Raw genomic sequence first — 22,778 nt, forward strand, 5'->3', positions numbered from 1 at the left:
GATTCTCATTTCATAATTTTCTTGCATCATTCTCATTTCTCTTCCCAATTTTTCCTCCACTACTCTTACTTGGTTTTCAAAATCCTTCTTAAGCTTCACTATGGCCTGTAAGCAGCTTATTCTTTTGATGGGAGCTTTTGGTATAGGAGCTCTGACTTAGGTGTCTTCCTCCTGTTCCATGCTTTGATCCTTTTTGTCCCCAAAAAAGGAATCCAAAGTTGGTGCTTGCCTTGCTTCCTTTGCTTGCTCATATCACCACTCAATTACTTGAGTTTTGAGCTTTTGGCCACAGTAGAACTCTGCTACCAGAGTGGGGAGCTTTGTCCCAAATTGCTGGGTTTTTCTCTGCTGCTGGAGCTGTTAGTTGGCTGCCCTCTCTGATGCCTCCACAGGCTCTGACACACTGGTCCCGCACCCCAGGATCTCTATCCTAGACAGTGATCCAGATCCAAGCAGGTTAAAGCAAGAGAGATTACCCCTCAGACTGGTTGCTTGGTCCCCCTACAATCTGCAGGCCTGGAGCTCTGAAGCAGCCATGTGGCAGCAGCTGCAGGGCTGTGGAGCCTCAGCTGCTTCTCCCTCCATGGGGTAAAGGCCTGACCGCACTCCCAAAGTCCACACTGCACTGACCTCTCACTTTGTCATTAGCATCTATGGGTTGATAATTCTGGAAACTGCCACAGCTCCTGGTGATCTGAAGTCCCTCCAGCTGACTGCTGGTTGTGGCTGCTCTGAGGCTAAAATCTCGGGTTTGCAAGGGGCTGGGCTCTGCTCCCAGAGCGCTGTGCTGGCCCCTTCCTATCAGCCTGCTGGGCTGTGGTCAGCACCAAGTTAAGCTTCTCTGTTTCATTTTTGGTTTCTGTAGCTCCAAAGTTTGTTTAGAGTCATTTTTTACATGAATTGGAGGAGGTGAAAGTGGGAGCCATGCTGCATTCCTGTTTCTACTCCGCCATCTTGACTCTGCCTAGCTCAGGATGCTTTTTAAAAAAAGTATATGTTATGTTTAAGCATAGTTGAAATCAACAGTTCTAGTTATTAATTATTGATAATGATAGGACGGCCCAATTTTATATAGCTTGTTACCTCTAACTTTGTACTATCAATTCATTCATTCCCAAAGCTTCATTTATGTGCCTGGCACTGGAGATAGGACACAAATAAACTGGTCCTTACCCTCAGATACCCATTTTTTTAAAGATATTTTAAACTTACCTATGTATGCATCTCTTCCTAACCTTCCCCTTCCCTCTCCCCAGACAAACATTATAGGGTGTCATACAAAGTAATTTTTGTTAGGTGGCAGGAGTGAAGATAAACAGCAAGTGGACAGATCCTAACAGGTCTTATGGGGCAACACTGGCATAAAGATGCAGAGATGGGAAATGGAATATTAGGTACCTGGAACATAGGGTGGATAAAGGGGTACAGAAGGTAGTTTTAAATAAGGTGCTAAATGGAGAATTTTGTATTTTTTTTGTAAGCAGTAGAAAAGTACTACTGCTATTTGAGCTGAAAGAATGCTTTGACAGGGTCAGACCATTGCTTTAGGAATATAAATTTTAATAACTCTTTGGATAATGAATAGATGAAAGGAGAGACTGGATACAGGGAGACCAGTTAATAGACTTTTGTAATGATTCAGGTGAGAGGTGATCAGGGCTTGAATCAGAATAGTTGTGGTGTGAGAAAAGGGATTCAGGAGAAACATGGAGGTAGAATAAACAGATCTTAGGAATTGATTGACTACGGAAGAGCAATGTGAGAGTGAAGAATGAAGGTTAACTCCCAGGTTTTGAACCTTGGAAGGATGATGAAATTACATAAATTAGTCTTAGAAGTACAGAAATTAGGTTAAGTTAGGGAAAGATGAGTTCTATTTTGGACATGGTAAATTTGAAATATCTGTGGGACATTTTGGGGCAACTAAGTGGTGCAATGGATTGAGTGCCTGGAATCAGGAAGAACCACATTCAAATCTGGTCTTAGATACTAGGTGTATGACCCTGGGCAAATCACTTAACCACAGTGACCTCAGTTTCCTCATCTATAAAATGAGCTGAAGAAGGAAATGGCAAACCATTCCATTGTCTTTGCCAAGAAAACTCCAAAGAGGGTCAGGAAGAGTTGGACACAACTTGAAATGATGAACAACAAATGGGACATTCAGTTCAAAATGTCCAATAGGCAGTTGGTGATGGAAGGGCTGGGACTAAGGAGAGATTAAAGCTGGCTATGTTTTTCTGGCAGTCACTTTTACAGTTTTGATAAGTGAACCTATAGGAGCTAGCTGAGAAGAGGACCCAGAACTATTGTAAGTATACAAAGGTTCATAGAATTTGAAGTTAAGTGTAGAACCTTAATGATCCAGCAGCTCAACTTCTTTATTTTAAAAATAAAGAAACTGATACCAAAAGAAGTTATGTGATATACCTTCAGTCATCTGGTAGTAAGTGGGAAATGTGAAGATTCAAACCCAGTTTTCTTGATTCTTTTGACTATACCTTTTTATTACCATTTTACATATGTGAAAGCTTAGACCCAGAAAAATTAAGGGACTTCCTCAAGAACACAGAGCCTAATTTGTGTGTGATCCTAGACTCAAATTCATTTCAGCATTTAAATTAAGGTATCCTTGAATTGGTCACTCCCTAATCCAGTATATTCAGCCAGTTGCTGTATCATATCTATTCAACCACCACAGTGTTTTCCATCCCTTTGCTCCACTAATGTGGTTACCTTACCACCCTGATTCAGGCTTTTATAATGTTGGGCTGTAACTATTTTATTTGCCTCCTAATTGTGTTTCTTGCCTCAAGTATCTTCTGCTCTCTAGTTCCTTCTCTACATAAATGCAAAAGTGATTTTCCTAAAGCACAGATCTGATCATATTTCCCTGTAGACTCCAGTTTTTCCTTATTGCAAATAAGATCAGATAGAATCTCCTCTCCTTTGTCATTTAATCTCTTCACAACCTGACTCCAACTTAGTTTTTCAGTGTTATTATATAGACCTCTTTAAGCACTCTACAATCCAGCTAACCTGTCCTTGCTTTCACCGTTTCTTATCTCAGTACTTTTTGCACTGCCTGTCTCTTGTGCCTGGACTTAATTCCCTTTTCACTTATACCTCTTAAAATTTGTTGTTTCCTTCAAAACTCAACTGAAAGACATCCTTAACCTGAAATATTTCTTGATTCTACCCACCCCTTAACTGCTTGATGCCATTCCTCCCAATTTGCTGTCCTTATTTTGTATATATTCTCTAGATACATGTTGTCTTTTCTGATGTAATGTATTGTAAGAAAAACTCCTTGAGGTAAGGAACTTTTGCATTTCAATCTTAAATAGCTACTATTGTGCTGGGTGCTGAGGATACTATTTACTGAAGCTTACTGGTTTGTTGATTTGATTGGAGGGCCATTTGATTTGATAGGAAGGGACTTCGATGGGCATTAGTTTACCAGGGAAGGTTCTCAGACAGAGATAATTTGACAAGACATACTTGTAAGCAAGATTAATTTGGTAATACTCTGGGGTTTGGATTAGATCAGGAAGAGCAGAGCTGTACAAAAACTGACCTGAAGGATACTTTACTAGTTCGGGTGGATGTTAATTAAGGCCTGTACTATCTTCATGTTAACTTGCAATGAGAGAGGAAGGCACTGATGTAATAAAGAACCCATAATTTCTGACTTGAAGTTCACAGCTCTCTCTCTGATATTATTCTTCGCTTCATTTCCGTATCTGAGGTACATTCTAGATTGAGTAGGTTTTTGTGAAGCAGACTTAAAAAGTCTTACCCCTATCTTTCACATTCTGAGGGAAGATGTGGTCTAATACCCAAGCAGGTGACTCAGTGTGTTTTTTACACAACCTATTCCTAAGTCTACTCTAAACACAAATGATGAAATAGGATAAATATTTGAAGTTAATATGTATTTATTGATGTTTAACAAAAATCAGCCCCTTATGGTACTAACAAGGCATTCTAGGCTCGTGTATTTGTCATTTATTAAGACTAACTATGTTTGTTTTAAGTCTCCTTTGCTTGTCATGTTGGTATGGCCATTTTACTTAGGCTTTCATACATTGTTCATTTTATAATTCTAATACAGAACACTAAAACACCTAGCTAAATCTATCTTCCCTTGAAGTTAAGTGTTAGTTTCTTAGTGTACGGCCTACATAGTAGAGTGCTAGAGTGAAGTGTGTTATGGGTTCATTGAGTCCAGGAGATCTGGATTCATTTTCCCACTCAGACACTAACTCTGTCAGCCTTCTTAGTCAGCCAAGACACTGCACCTCTGTATGTCCTAGGCAGCTCCCTAGGATTGATCTACTAAGACATAGGTTGAATGTGATCTACCTTCTGATCTGTATCATTGGAGGAGGTTCCCATAGATAACTCTCTAGATCTTAGGTTACTCCTGCATTTCCCATACTATTAACCTTTTTTGTTATTTGATAGTATTCTGTTTGGAATGTATGCATTTTAAAATGTTTCCTTCTCTTTATTTTCCTCTTAAGTTCCACTCTTATCCTGGGGACCCAGCTTTAACTTTAGCATCTGGTATGTTGAACTTAATGGCATTGATGATCCCGATGTTGTGCAACCCTGTCTCAACTGGTATAGCAAGGTAGGACTTAATTTAAAACCCTTTTATTGCATTTTCAAAGCCCTGTAAGTTACTGGTCAGTAAGGAATTATTTATTGAGAATTCTGTTAATGTCCTGAGAATTATGTACTTTTGACACTGAAGCTTCACCCAGAAGACTACTGTTATAATTGCCAAACCATCTCTAGTTCTAACAGGAGATAAACTATATATTGATTCTAGAAGAATATATTTAACATAAAGTGTATAAGCTTGTTCTTGAGAATCGGAGCGGTACAGAGTACAATTACTAGTCAGTAAACATTTTTTAAGCTCCTACTGTATACCAGGTACTGTACTAAATGTTGGGAATATATATAAGGAAAAGATAGCCTCTGCCCTCAAAGAGCTTACATTCTAATGAGGAAATACAGTTTACAAAAGGGAATAAGAAAGTAGGGAGTGGGTATGGGACACAGATAGTATTTATGTTTGGAAAGTCCAAAGCCAAGCTGATTAGGGATTGAAGTTTGGGTGACCTTGGCCCCTTCCCAAAATGAAGGCCCCTGGAGGAACTCACCACGGGAAGGAGGAGGATGACATGGCATATGTTTTAGGGTAAGGAGGCTGAAGGGGCAAATAAAATAAACAACACTTATACATAGCTCAAAGGGGTGGGAGGGGAGGTTGTTTTACATAGCACTGAACTGACACTCTGAAAGGTCAGGCTTCTATTTTGTTAAATAGAATGACTATTATATATTATATCATGTGTCGTGTATTATATCTTATATTGTAATTTGGAAATACTTTTATTTTCATTTCTTATTGGACCTCATTTGGCACTGCTTCTAATACATAAGCTTCCCTCTTTTTCATTCTCTTCTCCCTACCTTGGCAGATGATATACAAACATTTAGATGTAGTACAGTATAATAGTAACAATAATATTTATATAATGCTCTAAGATTTATATAAATATAGTTTATATAAGGTTGTTGTTTGTTTAAGTTTTATATAAACATATGTATATATAAATATTATTGTTGCTATGATCACTTTCACAATATTATCTCATTTTTATCTTTTAAAAATCCCTGGGAAGTAGGCATATTATACCTTTTTACAAATGAGGCTGAAAGAAGTTAAGTGATTTGCCTAGAGTCACAAAGCTAGTATATATCTGACACTGACTTCTTGACTCTAAGCCTAGTGCTCTATCTACTGTGCTACCTAGTTATCCATTTTTTGTAAAGTTAATCTTTTAAAAATACAAATAATAGTTTTTTTTTTTTTACCTAGGAATAGAATTTTCATATGTACTAAATAACTAGTTTTCTTAAAGCTTTTTTGTCCAGTCTTTCAGTAGTTGCTGTTCAATACCCCAAGGCAATAGAAAAGGCCTCTCTCCTCCAAAAGAAATCAACAGATTTTCCCTAGTTACATGTTACATTAAGATCAATATTCAAGGCATTTTCTTGAGATTTAATTTCCTGTTTCCTTCTGCACTTAGACCTCTGTAGCAGCAAGCACCCCAAGTGTCCTCAGGGTTTGCCGCCACCACAGGTTCTTGGATCTGCTTTGATAAAGGAAAGCAACTCAAAATGGGTTAACAAGCTTACTTTAATCAGTCAGACATATATCGTTTACCTTGTTCAGGGGAAAATGGTCAGCACCCCAAACTTCAGAATACACAGACAGAATTATCAAGTCAGAGAAACAGATCAAGTAGACAGATTTCCAAACTGTCCAACCATTACATCCATACCCAGTCAACATCTGGGTTTCCACATCTGGGTTTTTCAAAGCCGGGGGACTCTCAACAATGGCTTCCCAGAATTCAGATCAAATCACAGAACACTTCTCAAAGTGAGTCCCAAAACAAAGCTACACATCAGGGCTTATATAGCCTTCTCCTGGCTCAGAGAATGTAACAACCTTATTGACCCACTGGCCAATCAAAAAGTATCTACTGAAAAACAAGCCTCCCTCCCCAGGCTTTTGGTGCACTTTAGCCTAGGGGCAGGGAAGATCTTCCAAATTTACATTCGCATTACAACCTCCCTACCTGGTTTGTTTGCCAGTGCAATAATATTGAACCATTAAAAACTAAACCACCTTTCTTTTCTGAAGTCCAGATTGATAGGTCCTAGGGAAGTCAGGATATGTATATTGTTTTATACTCTAATAGGCTTTGCTGCCCTTACGACCTTCTGTTTACTAAGTAAAGGAAATGATCTGTGCTTAGGTCATTGGTCATTGTGATGATAGAGATAAAACCTTTTTTTTTTTTTTTTTTTTTTGCTTTTTGGAGGGCAATTGGGGTTAAGTAAATTGCCCAAGGTCACACGGCTAGGTTTTGTGTGTGTGTGTGTATGCGCTAAGTGTCTGGGGCTGGATCTGAACTCAGGTCCTCCTGACTCCAGGGCCACTGCTCCACCTAGCCGCCCCGAGATAAATCTTTTTCATGTAAGTGTGTAGCTCTCTTATATATCAGTTTTGCCCAGGGTAACAAGAGTTTAAGAACTAATCACATTAGAGGGTCCTACTGTACCTGTGAGTTATATAGGGTGTTCAAGGAGGACTAGCATCTCTAATGTACAGGCTTGCTGAGTTCTTTTCAAGGCTACTCACCCATTTTTGGTGAATACCTGGTACTCAGCTTTTGCCTGTGGCTATGAACTTTAGCATGTCCAGCTGTCACACCTTGGTAAACCATCTTGGATGGGCCTCAAACTTGTTGGTGAGTTATTGAGATATCTACCCCAAGCACATGAAGACTTCCCTTGGTGGAATGGATAAATAAGAAAAATTTGTTACGGTGGCCATGAAGGTGACTAAAGTAGACTATAGAGTGCTTAGCACTTGATCAGACATTGAAGATACCGAGGTAATTTTTAGCATTCTGGGCTATTATAATTTATCTTGACTTTTGCTTGCCACTGGACTTCAGTGACTCTGGAAGGAAGTGAGATTTCTACAATTCTGCCTCACTTAAATCCAATTCACGTATGAGTTCAGAAGATGAGCCTCTCACATCAGGTGTCCAATAAGCTACTGTGAGAGAGTAGAGGACAAGTATAAGTAGTTCCAGTATTAATGAAGCCGCTGACCCATGCCAAAAGAGCTCAGCTGAAGATGTGTCTCATGACAAAAGGAAAAGCCAATGCTGTAAATATCAATGTTGGATTAGTACCTGGAATGTAACATCTATGAACGATGGTAAACTGGGTATCTCCATATAAGAGATGGAAAGATTAAACATCAACATCTTGGGTGTCAGTGAACTTAAATGTATAGGAATGGGTGAATTCAGTTCATGTTATCACTGCATATCACTGTGGGCAAGAATTCCTTAGAAGAAATGGAGTAACCTTCATGGTCAGTATAAAAGGGTGAGAAAAGCAGTACTGGGGTATAATTTCACAAAGGACGAAATGATATCTGTTTGAGTCCAAGGCAGACTTAAGCATAGCAGTATTACAAGTCTGTGCTCCAACCACTAATGTCAGAAAGGCTAAAGGTGATCAGTTCAATGAAGACCTATAACATCTTCTAGAAATAACACCAAAAAAAGATATCACATTCATCACAGGGGATAGGAATGCTTAAGTAGGATATCAAAAAGTAATTGGAATAACAGGCAAGTTTGGCGTCGAAGTTTTGCCAAGATAACTTATTGGTCATAGCAAACTCTTTTTCAACAACTCAAAAGGCAACTATCCACAAGATGGTCAAAATAGAAATCAGATTGATAATATACTTTGCAGCCAGAAGTAGAAACGCCCTATATAGTCAGTTAAAACAAGATCTGGAGCTATGTCTCAGATCACGAGATTCTTATTGCAAAATTCAGACAAATTGAAGAAAGTAGGGAAAATCATCAGACCATATAGGTATGACTTAAATAACATACTTTATGAATGTGAAGTGGAGGTGATGAATAGATTTAAGGGATTAAATCCAGTAGATAGAATGCCTGAAGAATTATGGACAGAGGTTCACAGTAAAAACATCCCAAAGAAAAAAAACAGCAAGAAAGCAAAATGGTTCTCTGATGAGGCTTTAGAAATAGCTGAAGAAAAAAAAAGATGAAAAGTAAAGGTGAAAGGCAAAAATACACCCAACTGAATGTAGAATTTTAGTGAATAGCAAGGAGAAATAGGGTTTTCTTAAATGAGCAATGCAAAGAAATAGAAGAAAACAATAGAATGGAAAGGCAGAAGAAAATTAAAGATGTGAGGGGAAAGTTGCATGCAAAAATTGGCATGATAAAAGACAAAAATGGTAGGGACTTAACAAATTGAAGAGGTTACAAGAATGTACAAAAGAACCATACAAGAAAGATCTTAACATCACAAATAGCCATGATTGTGTGGTTATTGATCTAGAGCCAGACATCCTGGAGAATGAAGTCAAGTGGACCTTAGTAAGCATTGTTGACAGTAAGGCTGATGGAGGTGGTGGAATTCTAGCTGAGCTATTTAAAATCCTAAAAGAGATGCTGTTAAAATGGTACGCTCAATATTCCATGAAATTTGGAAAACACAGCAGTAGTTACTGGGTTGGAAAAGATTAGTTTACATCTCAGTCCTAAAGAAGGGCAATGTCAAAGCATGTTCAAATTATCAAACAGTTGTGTTCATTTGACACTCTGGCAAAGTTATGCTTAAGATTCTGTAAGCTAAACTTCAAGCGTTTTGTGAACTGAGAGTTCCCAAAAGAGCAGGTGAGGATTCAAAGAAGCAGAAGAACTAGAGACCAAATTGTCAACATTCACTGGATTATGTAGACACAAGGGAGTTCCATTTAAAAAAAAATCTACTTCTGCTTTATTGACTATGCTAAAGTCTTTGACTGTGGACCCCAACAAAATGTGGCAAGTCCTCAAATAGATAAGAGTACCAGATCATCTTACTTGTCTCCTGAGGAGTTTGTATGTGGGGCAAAAAGCAGCGTTTAGAAACTGAACATGGAACAAATGATTGATTTAAGATTGGAAAAGGAGTACAATAAGACTGTATATTGTCATCTTATTTATTTAACTTACATTCAGAGTACATCATATGAAATGCCAGACTGGATGAATTTAAAGCCAGAATTAAGATTGTAGGGAGAGATACAGTCTCAGATGAATGCTCAGAAGAACTCAGAGAATACCACTTAGATGGCAGAAAATGAAGAGGAATTAAGAAGGAAAAAGAACAGTGTAAAAGATGGCTTGAAGCTTAACATCAGTAAAACTAAAATCTTGGCAGTTGGTCCCATCCTGGCAAATAGAGGGAGAAGAAATGGAAGCAGTGTCAGATTTTATATTCTTGGGCTCAAAGATCACTGTAGTTGGTGACTGCATACATGCAGGTAAAAAATGCTTTCTCCTTGGAAGGAAAGTTATGGCAAATCTGTACAGCCTACTTAAAAAAAGCAGAGTTACCACCTTGTTGACAGAGGTCTGTATAGTCAAAGCTATGGTTTTTCAAGTAGCAGTGTATGACTTTGAGAATTGTACTATAAGAAGAGTGGAGTGCCACAAAATTCATCTCATTAATAATGTCCTTCCATTTATAGGTTGTGATTTTGTGCCTCCCTGATGAATTTGGGTTTATGTATTTATCTTATTTCCCTACTAGACTGAACTCTCTATGAGGGCAGGTGCAGTGTCTTAAATAAACACTTTTAAAATGTTTTGTAAAAATTTATTAGATTTTTAGATTTTGATCGAAATCATAGTTGAAGTCATAGGAGTAGATGAGTGGGAAAATGGAGAGTATAGAAAGAGAAGAAGGGCCAAATGGCAGAGTCTTGTGATCTTTTTGTTTTGTTCTGTTTTGATCCTTGTCAGACAAATCTTTTTAAAAGTTTAAGTGATATTCTTGCCTCAGTAAATGTAGAATGGCAATTGAAAGTTTCTCCTTCAAAGCATCTTGTGATGTTTTAATGTCATCATTCTTATGAATAAATCTTATTGTATCTTACTGTATAGCATGTAGCTTTAGAAAGTATTGGAATTGTGTTTCTGGCTTCAGCATCCTCTTCTTTGTAATAGTGTGTTCTAAAAGGAATTTAAGCTGTAAAAATCAGTTGTTTGATATCCTTTGTTGAGGAGCAGAGATGCCTAGTACATTGAAGTTTTATTATACTATCCTTTTGTAGGGACGGAGAAACGAATAGGTCACATGATTGATACTTATGTTACCTGGTTTGCATATTGTATCTGTTTGGAATCGGGAAGTATGTAAACGTCTGGTAATAACTTGTTTTGCTGAAATGTGAGAGCTATTATGTAATATTTCTTGAACAGCAAAGCACATTAAGCATCACAACCTATTTTACCTTCAGAGTATAATGAAGTTAGTTCCTAAATGTCCCATGTTTATGCTTATTTTTATGTAATCCTTACATTTATTTTCTTTTAGTAAAAAGGACCCATTTTTTCTTCCAAGGTGTGCAGTTTCGTAAATGTTGACTGGAATACTTGTATAAATAATTTCAAATAGTTACAGAAATGATTACTTATGTTAACTTTTTTAAATTACTTTTCCTTATCATGATGATTGTCGTGCTTAGACAAAAAAGTTAATGACTTTTGGCATTTATGTAGAAAGAAGACATCTATATTTTAGGAAAACATGGAAGGGGGGTGGTAGAATTAGTACTTTGCTTCTGTTAGTAGTAGATTTCTTGACTTTTAAATTGATATTTTGCATCATTACCAGTTGCAACAAAGCAAATCTCTCCTCCTTTTAATTTCTCTTGTGTTCTAGTAGTACCGTGAACAGGAAGCCATTCGCCTTTGTTTAAAACACTTCCGTCAACACAACTACACTGAAGCTTTTGAATCACTACAGAAAAAAACCAAGATTGCACTGGAACATCCCATGTTAACTGATCTGCATGACAAATTGGTGTTGAAGGGTGATTTTGATGCTTGTGAAGAGTTGATTGAAAAAGCTGTAAATGGTAAGATATTTAGGATATGAGTTTAGATTTGCTTTTGGAAAAGGGAACCTCATACTGAGTGTGTGTGTGTGTGTGTGTGTGTGTGTGTGTGTGTGTGTGTATAAAATTAATTCTTCTGTTTATATTGACAATATGATGCTTAAATGTTTACATCTTATCCTCTCACTAAAGTAGTAACCTTTTTGAGAACAGGAGGACTTACTATAAGGTTCAAACATATTATATTTTACATATTCAAATGACTAATGTGCTCAGTAAGAACTAGGGTAGACATTTTGGGAGGGTACACGTTAATTACAGAAATGCTACTCTCAACATCTTTATTTTCACTAACATCCAGTTGAAAATGGGCATTTCCTTCAGTTATTTAAAAATGTGATTTTATGAAGGGGTCCATAAGCATCACCACACTACCAAGTAAGATCCATGTCACCAAAAAAACCTGATAAACTGGATTTTTTGTTTAAAAATAAAAACTTTTATCATTAGCAATGTTTTGTTTAATGAAGTAATTGTGATTTTTTTGTGTAGGTTACAAGGTGATTTTGAAAACAATTCTAAAACAAAATGTTTTTAAAATGTTAACATAAATATTAGCAAGATTATAATATTTTCTTCTAAGAAAGTTACTTTGAAAAGACTATATAAGTTCTTGTGTATTTATTTGAAAACCAGTTTTGTTACTTTATAACCAAACAATACAGTGATGTAGTAGATAAAGTACTTATCTTGTAGTCAGAAGATCTCTATTCAGGCCTTTGCTTTGTCATTGCTCTGTGACCCTGGGCAAGATTTTTAACCTCCTATTCCTTTTTCTTCATCTCTAAATGGAAGTCATGTATAAACTTCATCTACAGATGAAGAAATAGGCATATGTTAAAATTCACTTTAAAGTCTCATATAAATGTGAACTGTAATTATTCTAGTGCCAGAGATAGTGCTAAAAGATATGAGGCGCTTAGCAAATAGTTGTATTGTCTTGTGCATATTTAAATACTTATCAAACATTGATCCTCCACAATTTTGTAAGACAGAATATCAATACTATCATTTTACAGAAGAGCAAATTAAGGAAAAGTTATTTAGCATTGTAGTTAATGATCCTTTTTGAGTTGAAGTGACCTGGGGCAACTGGACCTTCAGTTTCTTTACTAAAGTTTTAGTTCAAGACAGAGTTATTATCACAGTATATTATTGAACACTCACCTATGTAAAATACCAGGTGGAATGCTATTCATCCAAATACATCTACTGCCTTCTAACATCTTTTGATATATCTCAAATTTTATTTAATTCCAAAAGAACAGTTTTCAGCTCTGCAAAAAAACATAGAGGTAAAGTAAAATTTGGAGTAAAAGTGGAAACATTATATTATAAAAATCACTAAGATATCAAAGCTTGACAAGAATTTAAAGACTATATAGCATGCCTTTAACTAAAGGTATGTAGAGATTGAATAGTTTTCCTTTATCACTTAATCGTTTGCTAAACACCTGCTATGTATAATCTACTACTCAGCACTAGGATAGTTACAAAGTTATTATTTAGATATTGTTCTTGTCTTTTAAAAGCTATTATTTTAGGTCATTTATTTTTAGGTTATGAGAAAAGGAGGAAAACCATAATCGCTAGTGATTGTACCTAATCACTAAGCTAAATTGCATTTTTATATCAATTTTTCAATTTTAAATACATTCATTCACGTCTTTCATATAGTGTAAGCTGGTCAGGAGGCATGGTTTATTATAATCTGATAATAAAGGGTCAGGAAACCACTAAAAACACATCATTTCAGTCCACAGTTTCTGCAATAAACTTGTTCTTCTTGCTCTTGAAGAGGAAAAACTTTGAGGGAAATTGGGAGCAACTATTTTTGTAAGACATATTCAAGGCATATTTTATATTGCTTTGGGTTCTCCTCAGCTGGCTCTGCAGAAATGTCTAGTTAACAAACATTCCTTCCAAAGTTGTCCACATTTCTGCTTACTTCATTGATGATGCTATTGGACAAAAAAAAAGAAGTCAATAGTAGTCCTTTTGATTTCTCTTCTTATTAAAAACATAGTGGAAGAGTGCAGAAAGGCCAAGTCTGCTAAATGGGAAAGACTTAATTACAGAAAGCATTTCCAATTCCATATTTTTTGTAGAGAGGAAAACAAGTAACTACTGTTTAAGGTATTGTTCCACTGCCTCTGTTTGATTATAGTCCATTTTAAAAGACGATAGATCTGCATGGCACCTTTTTTTCTAACAGTATTCTTGGTATCCTGGGAGTAGTCTCTAAATTTATATTCCATTAGATTATTGAGTATTCCTTTTTACCTATAGCTAGGGAAAAAGCAATGCCCAATAGCCTTCAAAGGACAAAACTGACCAGCTGGAGATTGGAATGTTACCTCCAAAAGAGAAAAATCATACTAAAACCCACTACTTTTATATGTCAGAGAAGAGAACACACACACACACACACACACACACACACACACACTCTCTCTCTCTCTCTCTCTCTCTCTCTCTCTCTCACACACACACACACACACACACACACACACACACACACACACACACACACACACACTCTCCCTCACTCTCAGGAAGGGACATGAGTTTAAATCTCTGAATTCTTGAAGTCTCAGTTTGAAACACACCGGCATACTACTCATTTGTATATTTCTTTGCTTTCATTTCCTTCTGTATGATTTTCTCATGTTTTTAACCTGTATAGCTTTATTTTCCTTCAGTCAGTATGTTTATTTGCAGTGCTTGTCAGGAATGTCTATTATAAACAAGACCAGTTTTTCCTTTCATTCAGTAAACATTTATGAAATGCTGCTGCATTCTAATAGATGGAAGTTCGAGATAAGCTAATAACCCCTTACCTTTCTGTAGCATTTTACAGTTTACAGTGCACTTTGATGTCTTTCATTTGTAAACTGTCAGACACTAAACAAATGTAAATTATTCTAGAGCATGCCCTTGTGAGGGAGGCACAGTGAGTTGTGATGCAGAATTATGACAGAGGAGAAACACTGGGGTTCAGTGAGATGGTAACTGGGAGAGTATGGGCCTGTCCTTTGTTCTGCTGCTTCCAACAACTTGCTGTAAGTGCTGTAGTCTGCTTATGTTCTTAGTTCTTTTAAATCGTTTAAGCACTGTATGTACCAATTATATGAGGGTCTCATTTATTAAAACATCTGCTTACAGACTATTAGAGATTTGCTCTATTATAAATTTGACCCAAGAGTCATAATTGTGATAAAGTTAATTGAGCATAATTAATGATGCTTCCTTGTACAGTGTAGAAAAACTAATTGAGAGAGTATGATTTATGTGTTTGAGGTCTCTTAGAAAGTCATCCAAGGAAATTTGAGCTTATGCCTTATTTTCCTATTGATAAATCTTGAAGCAAACAACAGTGATGCTAACTGTTGTTGGTGCTGCTCATCATAATGGTATTTTTCCTCCACTGAAAAGCATTAAAAAAAAATGTCAATACCCCTTCCTTTAGGGGTTTTCTAACTCTTTAGTTTAAAGTTACAGTATGACCTGATCATGATCATACCAAATAAAGAATTCCCATTCAACAATAAAACTATTAAAATTTTCTACTTGATTGTCTTTATTATGAGAAGATAACTTAACATTTAGAATTTTAGAGCTGAAAAGGAACCTTGAATCACATCTCTTCTCAATTTCATCATTGTCATTTTACAAATAAAGATACTTGAAGTTTGAAAAAGTGAAATGACCAAGGTCACTACCCTCCAGCTTAGTGTTAGAACTTGAATTAGACCCCGGTTCTTTGTGGGAACATCAGCAGGGAAGAAAGGTTATTAGCACAGACTTTTTTATTTTAGATTGAGGGGCTTCAAAATATTTCTCACAGAATTATCAGAATAGACCCATAGAGGAAAGTGCAAAAGATAAAGTCAGTAAATATTGAGGAAACTATCATGTGAGGACTTGTGTGCTATCTTTGAATACTTCCTTAGAATAGTAAACAGTTGTTTCCCAACCAGTGAATGAGGGGACATTCCAGACTAATTGGTTGAAGCTGTATATACTTTTATGGGGTAGGATCATTGTCATTTACATTTGCTGTCACACTGTGTTGTTGACTCTTCTTTCTTGGTACTGTTAGCCAGTGAGAAAGATTTTGGATGATTGGCACATTATTGATTTGGAACAGAATGGGGTTCTTAATCTTTTTTTGTGTCGTGGACTTTTTGGATTGTCTTATAAATCCTGCGAATGCCTTTTAGGAGCAGTGTTTTTAAATGCATAAAATATAATAGAAATGATCATAAACCAATTATATTGACCTATAGTTGTCAAAAGACAGCTAGGTCACTTACTAGAGAGAGTGCTAGGCCTGGAGTCAGGAAAAGCTGAGTTCACATATGAACTCATGACAACTTACTAGCTGTGTGATCCTGGCAAGTTACTTAGCCTCTTGTTTGCCTCATTCGACCGGAGAAGGAAATGACAAATCACTCCGGTATCTCTGCCAAGAAAATTCCGTGGATTGTGTGGTCCATGGGGTCATAGTCAGACATGACTGAACAACAACACAGTAAAATTAAAATTTTAATTTTAAATAAAAAATTAAACAGATTCATTGATTGTGAGCAAAAAAAAAATTGGCATTTGCTTATCTAATTCTTACTTACTGTGCTGGAATATGGCAATGTCTGTAAAAGAAGCTCTCTGAAAGGAAAAATTTTATGTAGGCATATACTGAAAAGTAATGACACAAAAAATGTTTCCATATAGTGAGCAGTATGGCATTTCTTTAGATTCAGATAAAAGTATTTTAATCATTTTTGTTTTTATTGCTGTCATTTTCATTGACGTCTTCTCTTCCTGAAACTTTACATAGTATGTATTGTCTGTTGCTCAAAGCAAGGGCGGGAAAATTCCAGCTTGTTGTTTTTGTATGCTAGCAAGCTCAGAATGATTTTTTTGCCATTTTAAAACTAATACAACTTTATTTAGACTATAAGTAGGTTAACCAGTTTGTAGTTTGTTTAAGCTGTTTCTTATCATCTCCCACTGGGTGTTTTTTTGGTGACATTTTTCTTTATTGTTTTGCCATTTGCAACTCTCCAAAATGAAAGGAGACCAGCCTAGTTTTGTTACTTTTAGTAAATGATAAATGCTTGGTAGGCAAGGAGGCTGCAATTTAATTTGTAAAGGCTATTCTCATTCATGTTACTATTGACAAACATTATCTAAATTTCATTTTTATTGATTCATTTTTATTTTAAAGAATAGGAAAACAGAATAAGAATATATCAGGGATGCACTAAAAAAAGCGCCTTTTTTCTGATGTTGCTCATATGACCTTTGAACTTTTTTAGCTACTATCTTTTCTTTGGCTTTGGTTAAAACTGTGAAGAAGATGATATTTTGAACTCCAAATTTGTGGAGATACTGGACTAAGGATACTGAATGTACAAGGAGACTTTGAAACACTTGGGTAAAAGTGTCTGTGTGTGTGTGTGTGTGTGTGTGTGTGTGTGTGTGTGTGTGTAGATATTCCCTCTAGCCTTTATTATGACTTTCTGTTGTTTTAAATAGTCTTTGGCAGCTAAGTTTACCTTTCCCAACTCTTGTGATTACTTTTTTGCAAATTTTGGAAAATGGATCTCCATACCCCAGTGCCTGTTTATCTTATTTCCCAGTGCATTTAAATAATAATAATAGCAATAATTATTATATATTTTAAGCATTTGATTTAACAATTTTGAATTCCAGATTCTTTCCCTTCTTCCCTCGTCACCCACCCTTACTGGGAAGATAAGCAATTCAATATAGATTGTACGTGTGTAGTCACACAAAACATTTCCATAGTGGATATATTGTGAAAGACTGACTATATTTCCCTCCATCCTGTCCTGCACCCCCCCCTCCACTTGTTCTATTTTCTACTTTGACTGTGTCCCTTTTCAAAAGTGTATGTTTCTAACTGCCCTTCTCCCCAATCTGCCCTTCTATCATCCCGCATCCCCTTCCCCCTTACTTTCCTGTAGGGTAAAATATCCAGTTTAGTGTATATGTTATTCTTTCCTTAAGCCAAATTCAATGAGAGTAAGGTTGACCCATTCCCTTTTGCCTTCTGTTCTTCCCCTCCATTGTAACAGTTTTCCCTTGTCTCCTTTATATAAGATAATTTACCCTATTCTGTCTCTCCCTATCTCCTCTCATTATATGCCTCTCACCTCTTAATTTTATTTTTTAAATATCATCCCTTCCTATTCAATCGATCCTGTGCCCTGTGTTTATGTAGACCTGTACACATATATACACACACTCATATGTATTCATATGCACATATACCCTCCTATATAGACATCTGTATATCTATACATACACACATTTATATTCCCTTCAACTATCCTCATACTGAGAAAAGTTTCATAAGTTACAATTATTGTTTTTCCATGTAGGAATGTAAATGTAAATAGTTCAACTTTGATAAGTTCCTTATGATTTCTTTTCCCTATTTACCTTTTCATGCTTCTTGCATTTGAATGTCAAATTTTCTATTCAATTCTGTTTTTTTTCATCAAGAATGCTTGAAAGTCCTCTATTTCATTGAAATATTTTCCCCTGAAACATTATACTCAATTTTGGTGGGTAGGTGATTCTTGGTTTTAATACCAGCTCCTTTGACCTCCAGAATATCATATTGCAAGCCCTTCTATCCCTTAATATAGAAGCTGCTAGATCTTGTGTTATCCTGATTGTGTTTCCACAGTATTCAAATTATTTCTTCTTGGCTGTTTGTAGTATTTTCTCCTTGATCTGGGAACTCTGGAACCTGGCTATAATATTTCTAGGAGTTTTCTTTTTGGGACCTTTTTCAAGAGGTGATAGGTGAATTCTTTCAATTTCTATTTTGCCCCCTGGTTCTAAAATATCAGGGCAATTTTCCTTGAGAATTTCTTGAAGGATGATTTCTAGGTTCTTTTTTTGATCATAGCTTTCAGGTAGTCCAATCATTTTTAAATGATCTCTTTTGGATCTATTTTCCAGCTCAATGGTTTTTCCAGTGAGATATTTCATGTTGCCTTCTATTTTTTCATTTGTTTGGATCTGTTTAATGGTATCTTGATTTCTTATGAAGTCATTAGCTTCCGTTTGGTCCAGTCTAATTCTGAAGTAATGATTCTCTTCAGTGAGCTTTTGAGATTCTTTTTCCATCTGGCAAATTTGACTTTTTAAGGCATTCTCCTCATTTGCTTTTTGGGCCTCTTTTGCATTTGAGTTAGTCTATTTTTTAAGGTGTTATTTTCTTGGGGTGGCTAGGTGGCACAGTGAATAGAACACTGGCCCTGGAGTCAGGAGGGCCTGAGTTCAAATCCGGCCTCAGACACTTGACACAATTACTAGCCCTGTGACTTTGGGCAAGTCACTTAACCCCAACTGCCCTCCAAAAAGCAAAAAAAAAAAAAGTGTTATTCAGTCAGGTCAACTCTTTTCATGATTTTCTTGCATCATTCTCATTTCTCTTCCCAATTTTTCCTCCATTTCTCTTACTTGATTTTCAGACTCCTTGTTGAGCTCCTCAATGGCCTGTAATCAGTTCATATTTTTCTTGGAAGCTTTTGGTGCAGGAGTTCTGACTTAGGTGTCTTCCTCCTGTTCCATGCTTTGATCCTTTTTGTCCCCAAAATAGGAGTGTAAAGTTGGGTTGCTCTGCTTGCTTTGCTTCCCTTGTTTGCTCATGTTGCCACTCAATTACTTGACTTTTGGGCTTTTTGCCACAGTAGGACTCTGCTACCAGACAGGGGAGCTTTGTCCCAAATGGCTGGGGTTTTCACAGCTGCTGGAGCTATTAGTTGGGTTCCCTCTCTGAAGCCTCCAGACTGGTTCTGGCACCTGGTCACACACCCCAGACAGTGATCCAGATCCAAGCAGGTTAAAGCAAGAATAATTACCCCTCAGACTTGTCTCTTGGTCCCCCTACGATATGCAGGCCAGGAGCTCTGAAGCAGCCATGGTGGTGGCTACAGGGCCTCCGCTACTTCTCGCCCCATGGGGCAGCAGCCAGCCCCACTCCTTTGTTCTCCCCAGTTCCAACAGAATTCCGCACTGACTTTTTATTTTGTCCTTGGCACTTATGGTTTGATAATTCTGGACACCACTGCAGATGCTAGTGATCCTGTCTTCTGCAGTTTGCTCCATCTGCTGCTGGTTGGGACCACCCTGAGGCTAAAACCTTGGGCTCATGTGGGGCTGGGCTCAGCTCCTAACGCCTTGTGATGGGCCCTTCTTGTAGGCCTGCCTTCAGCGGGAGATTTGTTTCTCTTTGTCACTTTGTGGGTTCTGTAGCTCTAAAGTTTGTTTAGAGTCATGTTTTATAGGTATTTGAGGTGGTTATGGGGGAGCTCATGGAATTTTCCTGCTTCTACGCAGCCATCTTATCTCTGCCCCCCCCCCCCCCCCCCTTTTTTTTAAAGATTTTTTTTTCTTTTTCTTTTTTTTATCTGTTTTTTCCTTTTGTTTGTTTTTGTTTTTTTAGTTTTTTTTTGGTTAGTTTTTCTTTATCTTTTTCCATTTGGTCACCTATTCTTTCTCTACTTTTCTTACTCTAATTGTATCTTTCTCATCGTTTTCTTCCCCCCCCAGTTCTGTTTTTTAAAGAGTTCTTTTCTTCATTGAATTTTTTTATCTTGTTTTTCCATTTGGTCAGTTTTGCTTTTTAAGGAGTTCTCCTCTTTGGTTAGTTTTTCTATATCTTTTTTTCCATTTGGTCAGTTCTTCTTTACAAGGTTTTCTTTGCCTCATTGAATTTTTGTACTACTTTTATTATTTGCCCTATTCTGTTTTTTAAGGTGTTATTTTCTTCAGCATTTTTTAAGTGCTTCCTTTACCAATCTGTTGACTCTTTTTTCATTGTTTTCTTGCATCACTCTCATTTCTCTTGCCTATTTTTTCTCTACCTCACTTACTTGATTTTTACAATTCTTTTTTAAGTTTTTCCGTGGTATGAGAGTAACTCGTATTTTTCCTTCAGGTTTTGAGTGTCGCAGTTTTGACTTTCTTGTCTTTTTCTGAGTATGTATTTTGATCTTCTTTGTCATCATAGTAAGTGTGTATAGTCAGACTTTTTTTTCTGTTGTTTACTTATTTTTCCAGGCTGTTTCTTAACTTTTAACTCTGTGCTAAAGTGGGCCTGTGCCTACAAGATGGAGGGTACACTTTCCCAAACTTTAGCATTTTTGTACTGCTTTTTCCAAAGCTAACTCTGGGTATTTGTAATCTTTCGTTCTTCCAAGGTGGTATGATCTAAATAGGGGTGTGTTTACTATTCTTCTGGTCTATTAGTGACCATAAGCACTCTTTCCTGCCCTGGAACTGTGACCAGGGTTTTCACTCCCCTGAGGCTCTGGTGTGCCAGTGCTCCTCTTCCTCCTCTGAGGCTGCAACCCAGATCTGAAGATGGCTAGTACAATAGGGTCCTGCCCGTGGTGCCAGCTGCTGGTTTGCTGGGGCTGGGTCTGCACTGGCATGGCCTGCATTGGACTGCACTCCACTCTCACCCTGGTGTAATAGACCTTTCCTGCTGACCTTCTATTTCTGGGAAATAATTTTGTCCCATCCTTTTGTGCGTTCTGCCACTTCAGAATTAGTTTTCAGGCATTATTTTAAAGGTATTTGGAGGAAAATTTGGGAGTACTCAAGTGAGTCTGTGCCTTTTCTACCATCTTGGCTCTGCCTTCTTTTGCAGTTCTACTTCTAAAATATTAAATTTCTCCCTTTCCCCCATTTAAAAATAAATGTTGTATCATATGAAGCAGGTCTGTCTTATGAAGGAACAAAACACAGAAATTCCCTTTGACTAAATTTGTAATGAGTATTTGCTATGCTGTTTTCCTTTAGTATGTCTGAAAAGAAGGCCTATAATTAGTACTGTTTTATTAGAAATAGCTAACTAAAATTCAATTTGCACCATTTCTGATCCTCTTCATTTGATGTTTATTCAGAATTGTTTGATCAACCTAATTCTCCTGGCAAAAGGCAACAGCGGTGTATTAAGTAAATTAAAGAGTATTTTTATTTACAATTTCTTTGTTTTTAACTAAGCCTCATATTACTTTCCCTGTGAAGTAGTTAAAATGACTGAATATAGTTATTAACAACAGAGCTAGAACCCAAATTTATTTACTCTCCCAAATCTTTCCATATTATACTGAGCCATGTTTTCTCCAAAAGTATAGGGTTCTTTTATGGATAGGTTGAACAGTCTTTTCAGACTTTCTTATGGCCTGTTCATATGTGAGGAGGCGAAATATGGAATTTGTCCCAGTTGATGAAAATGTTTCTGGTAAAGGCATTTGGAGCATCTCCAAACTAGTTCCAGAGAAGAAAAGAAGCATTATAAAATGAAACCAAAGACAAGAGTGGAAGAGAATTTTCATGTCTTGACAGGTATATCCTGTTATAAAGGAGAAGTTATATTTTCTTCCTAGGTCAGGGTATGATTTCTTTCACATTTGTTCTGCTTGTGAGGGTTCAGTCAATATCTTTAGCCCAAATAGTCTAAATAGTCTAAATAAGCCCAAATAGTCTAAATAAAACCTCTGAAAGCTTTCACATGTCTCAATTCAGAAAAAAATTAGCTAAGGCTCTTAATATATTTCATCTTAGGTTGAGATAGTAGAAAAAGGATAATATTTAAGTGCAATTCATTGTAGAACCCTGGAATCATAGAATTTAGAAGAGAGGCCTTAGAGGTCATTTAGTCCATTTTCCTCATTTTACAGAAAAACCGAGACCCAGAGACTGAGTGTCTTGCTTACAAAGCCATACTCATAGTAGGTAGCAGAGCTGAAATTACAACACAGTTTCTCTGACTCCAAATCCAACATGTTGTTAATTAAAGTAAGAGTTATATCTGGATTTGAAAATGAGAACTGCATTTAAATACCTGGAAATTATTCTTTACTCTGTTTAAAAAAAACGTCCCTCAAACTAGAGAAGACACCAGAACTTGTTTAAGGAGAAAGAGAATAAAGAAATTTGAAGTATTTCTTCGAATAATCATGCCAGTTTCCATTGTGCATTAGAAGTATGCTTTATTTGAAATGGATGTTTTATGAATAGTTTATTTTAATGAAAGAAACTTGGTAGCATAAGATTACTCAAAGGAAATGTCATATGGCAAGAGAAAGAATTTTTTTTCTTTTAAAAAACATTATGCATTGAGTAATGTCTG

The 22,778-nt window shown here is 36.6% G+C and overlaps 1 protein-coding gene across 5 annotated transcripts in view; it reads left to right on the forward strand.

The window, feature by feature from the left end:
* The window catches only part of MKLN1 (muskelin 1), a 305,308-nt gene that overhangs the window by 157,303 nt on the left and 125,227 nt on the right, over positions 1–22,778 (forward strand). For 4 of the 5 annotated variants that reach the window (XM_069087238.1, XM_069087241.1, XM_069087239.1 and 1 more), the window contains 2 exons: positions 4,527–4,636; positions 11,362–11,554. In XM_069087238.1, the coding sequence (XP_068943339.1) occupies positions 4,527–4,636; positions 11,362–11,554 (303 nt within the window). Of the gene's footprint in view, positions 1–4,526; positions 4,637–11,358; positions 11,555–22,778 lie in introns of those variants that run through there. The other variant, XM_069087242.1, reaches the window with a different exon arrangement.

This window comes from Petaurus breviceps, unplaced genomic scaffold (genome assembly GCF_028583685.1).
Source record: "Petaurus breviceps papuanus isolate PSGF00001 unplaced genomic scaffold, PetGlider_PUasm1.0 181, whole genome shotgun sequence".
NCBI classification, from domain to species: domain Eukaryota; kingdom Metazoa; phylum Chordata; class Mammalia; order Diprotodontia; family Petauridae; genus Petaurus; species Petaurus breviceps.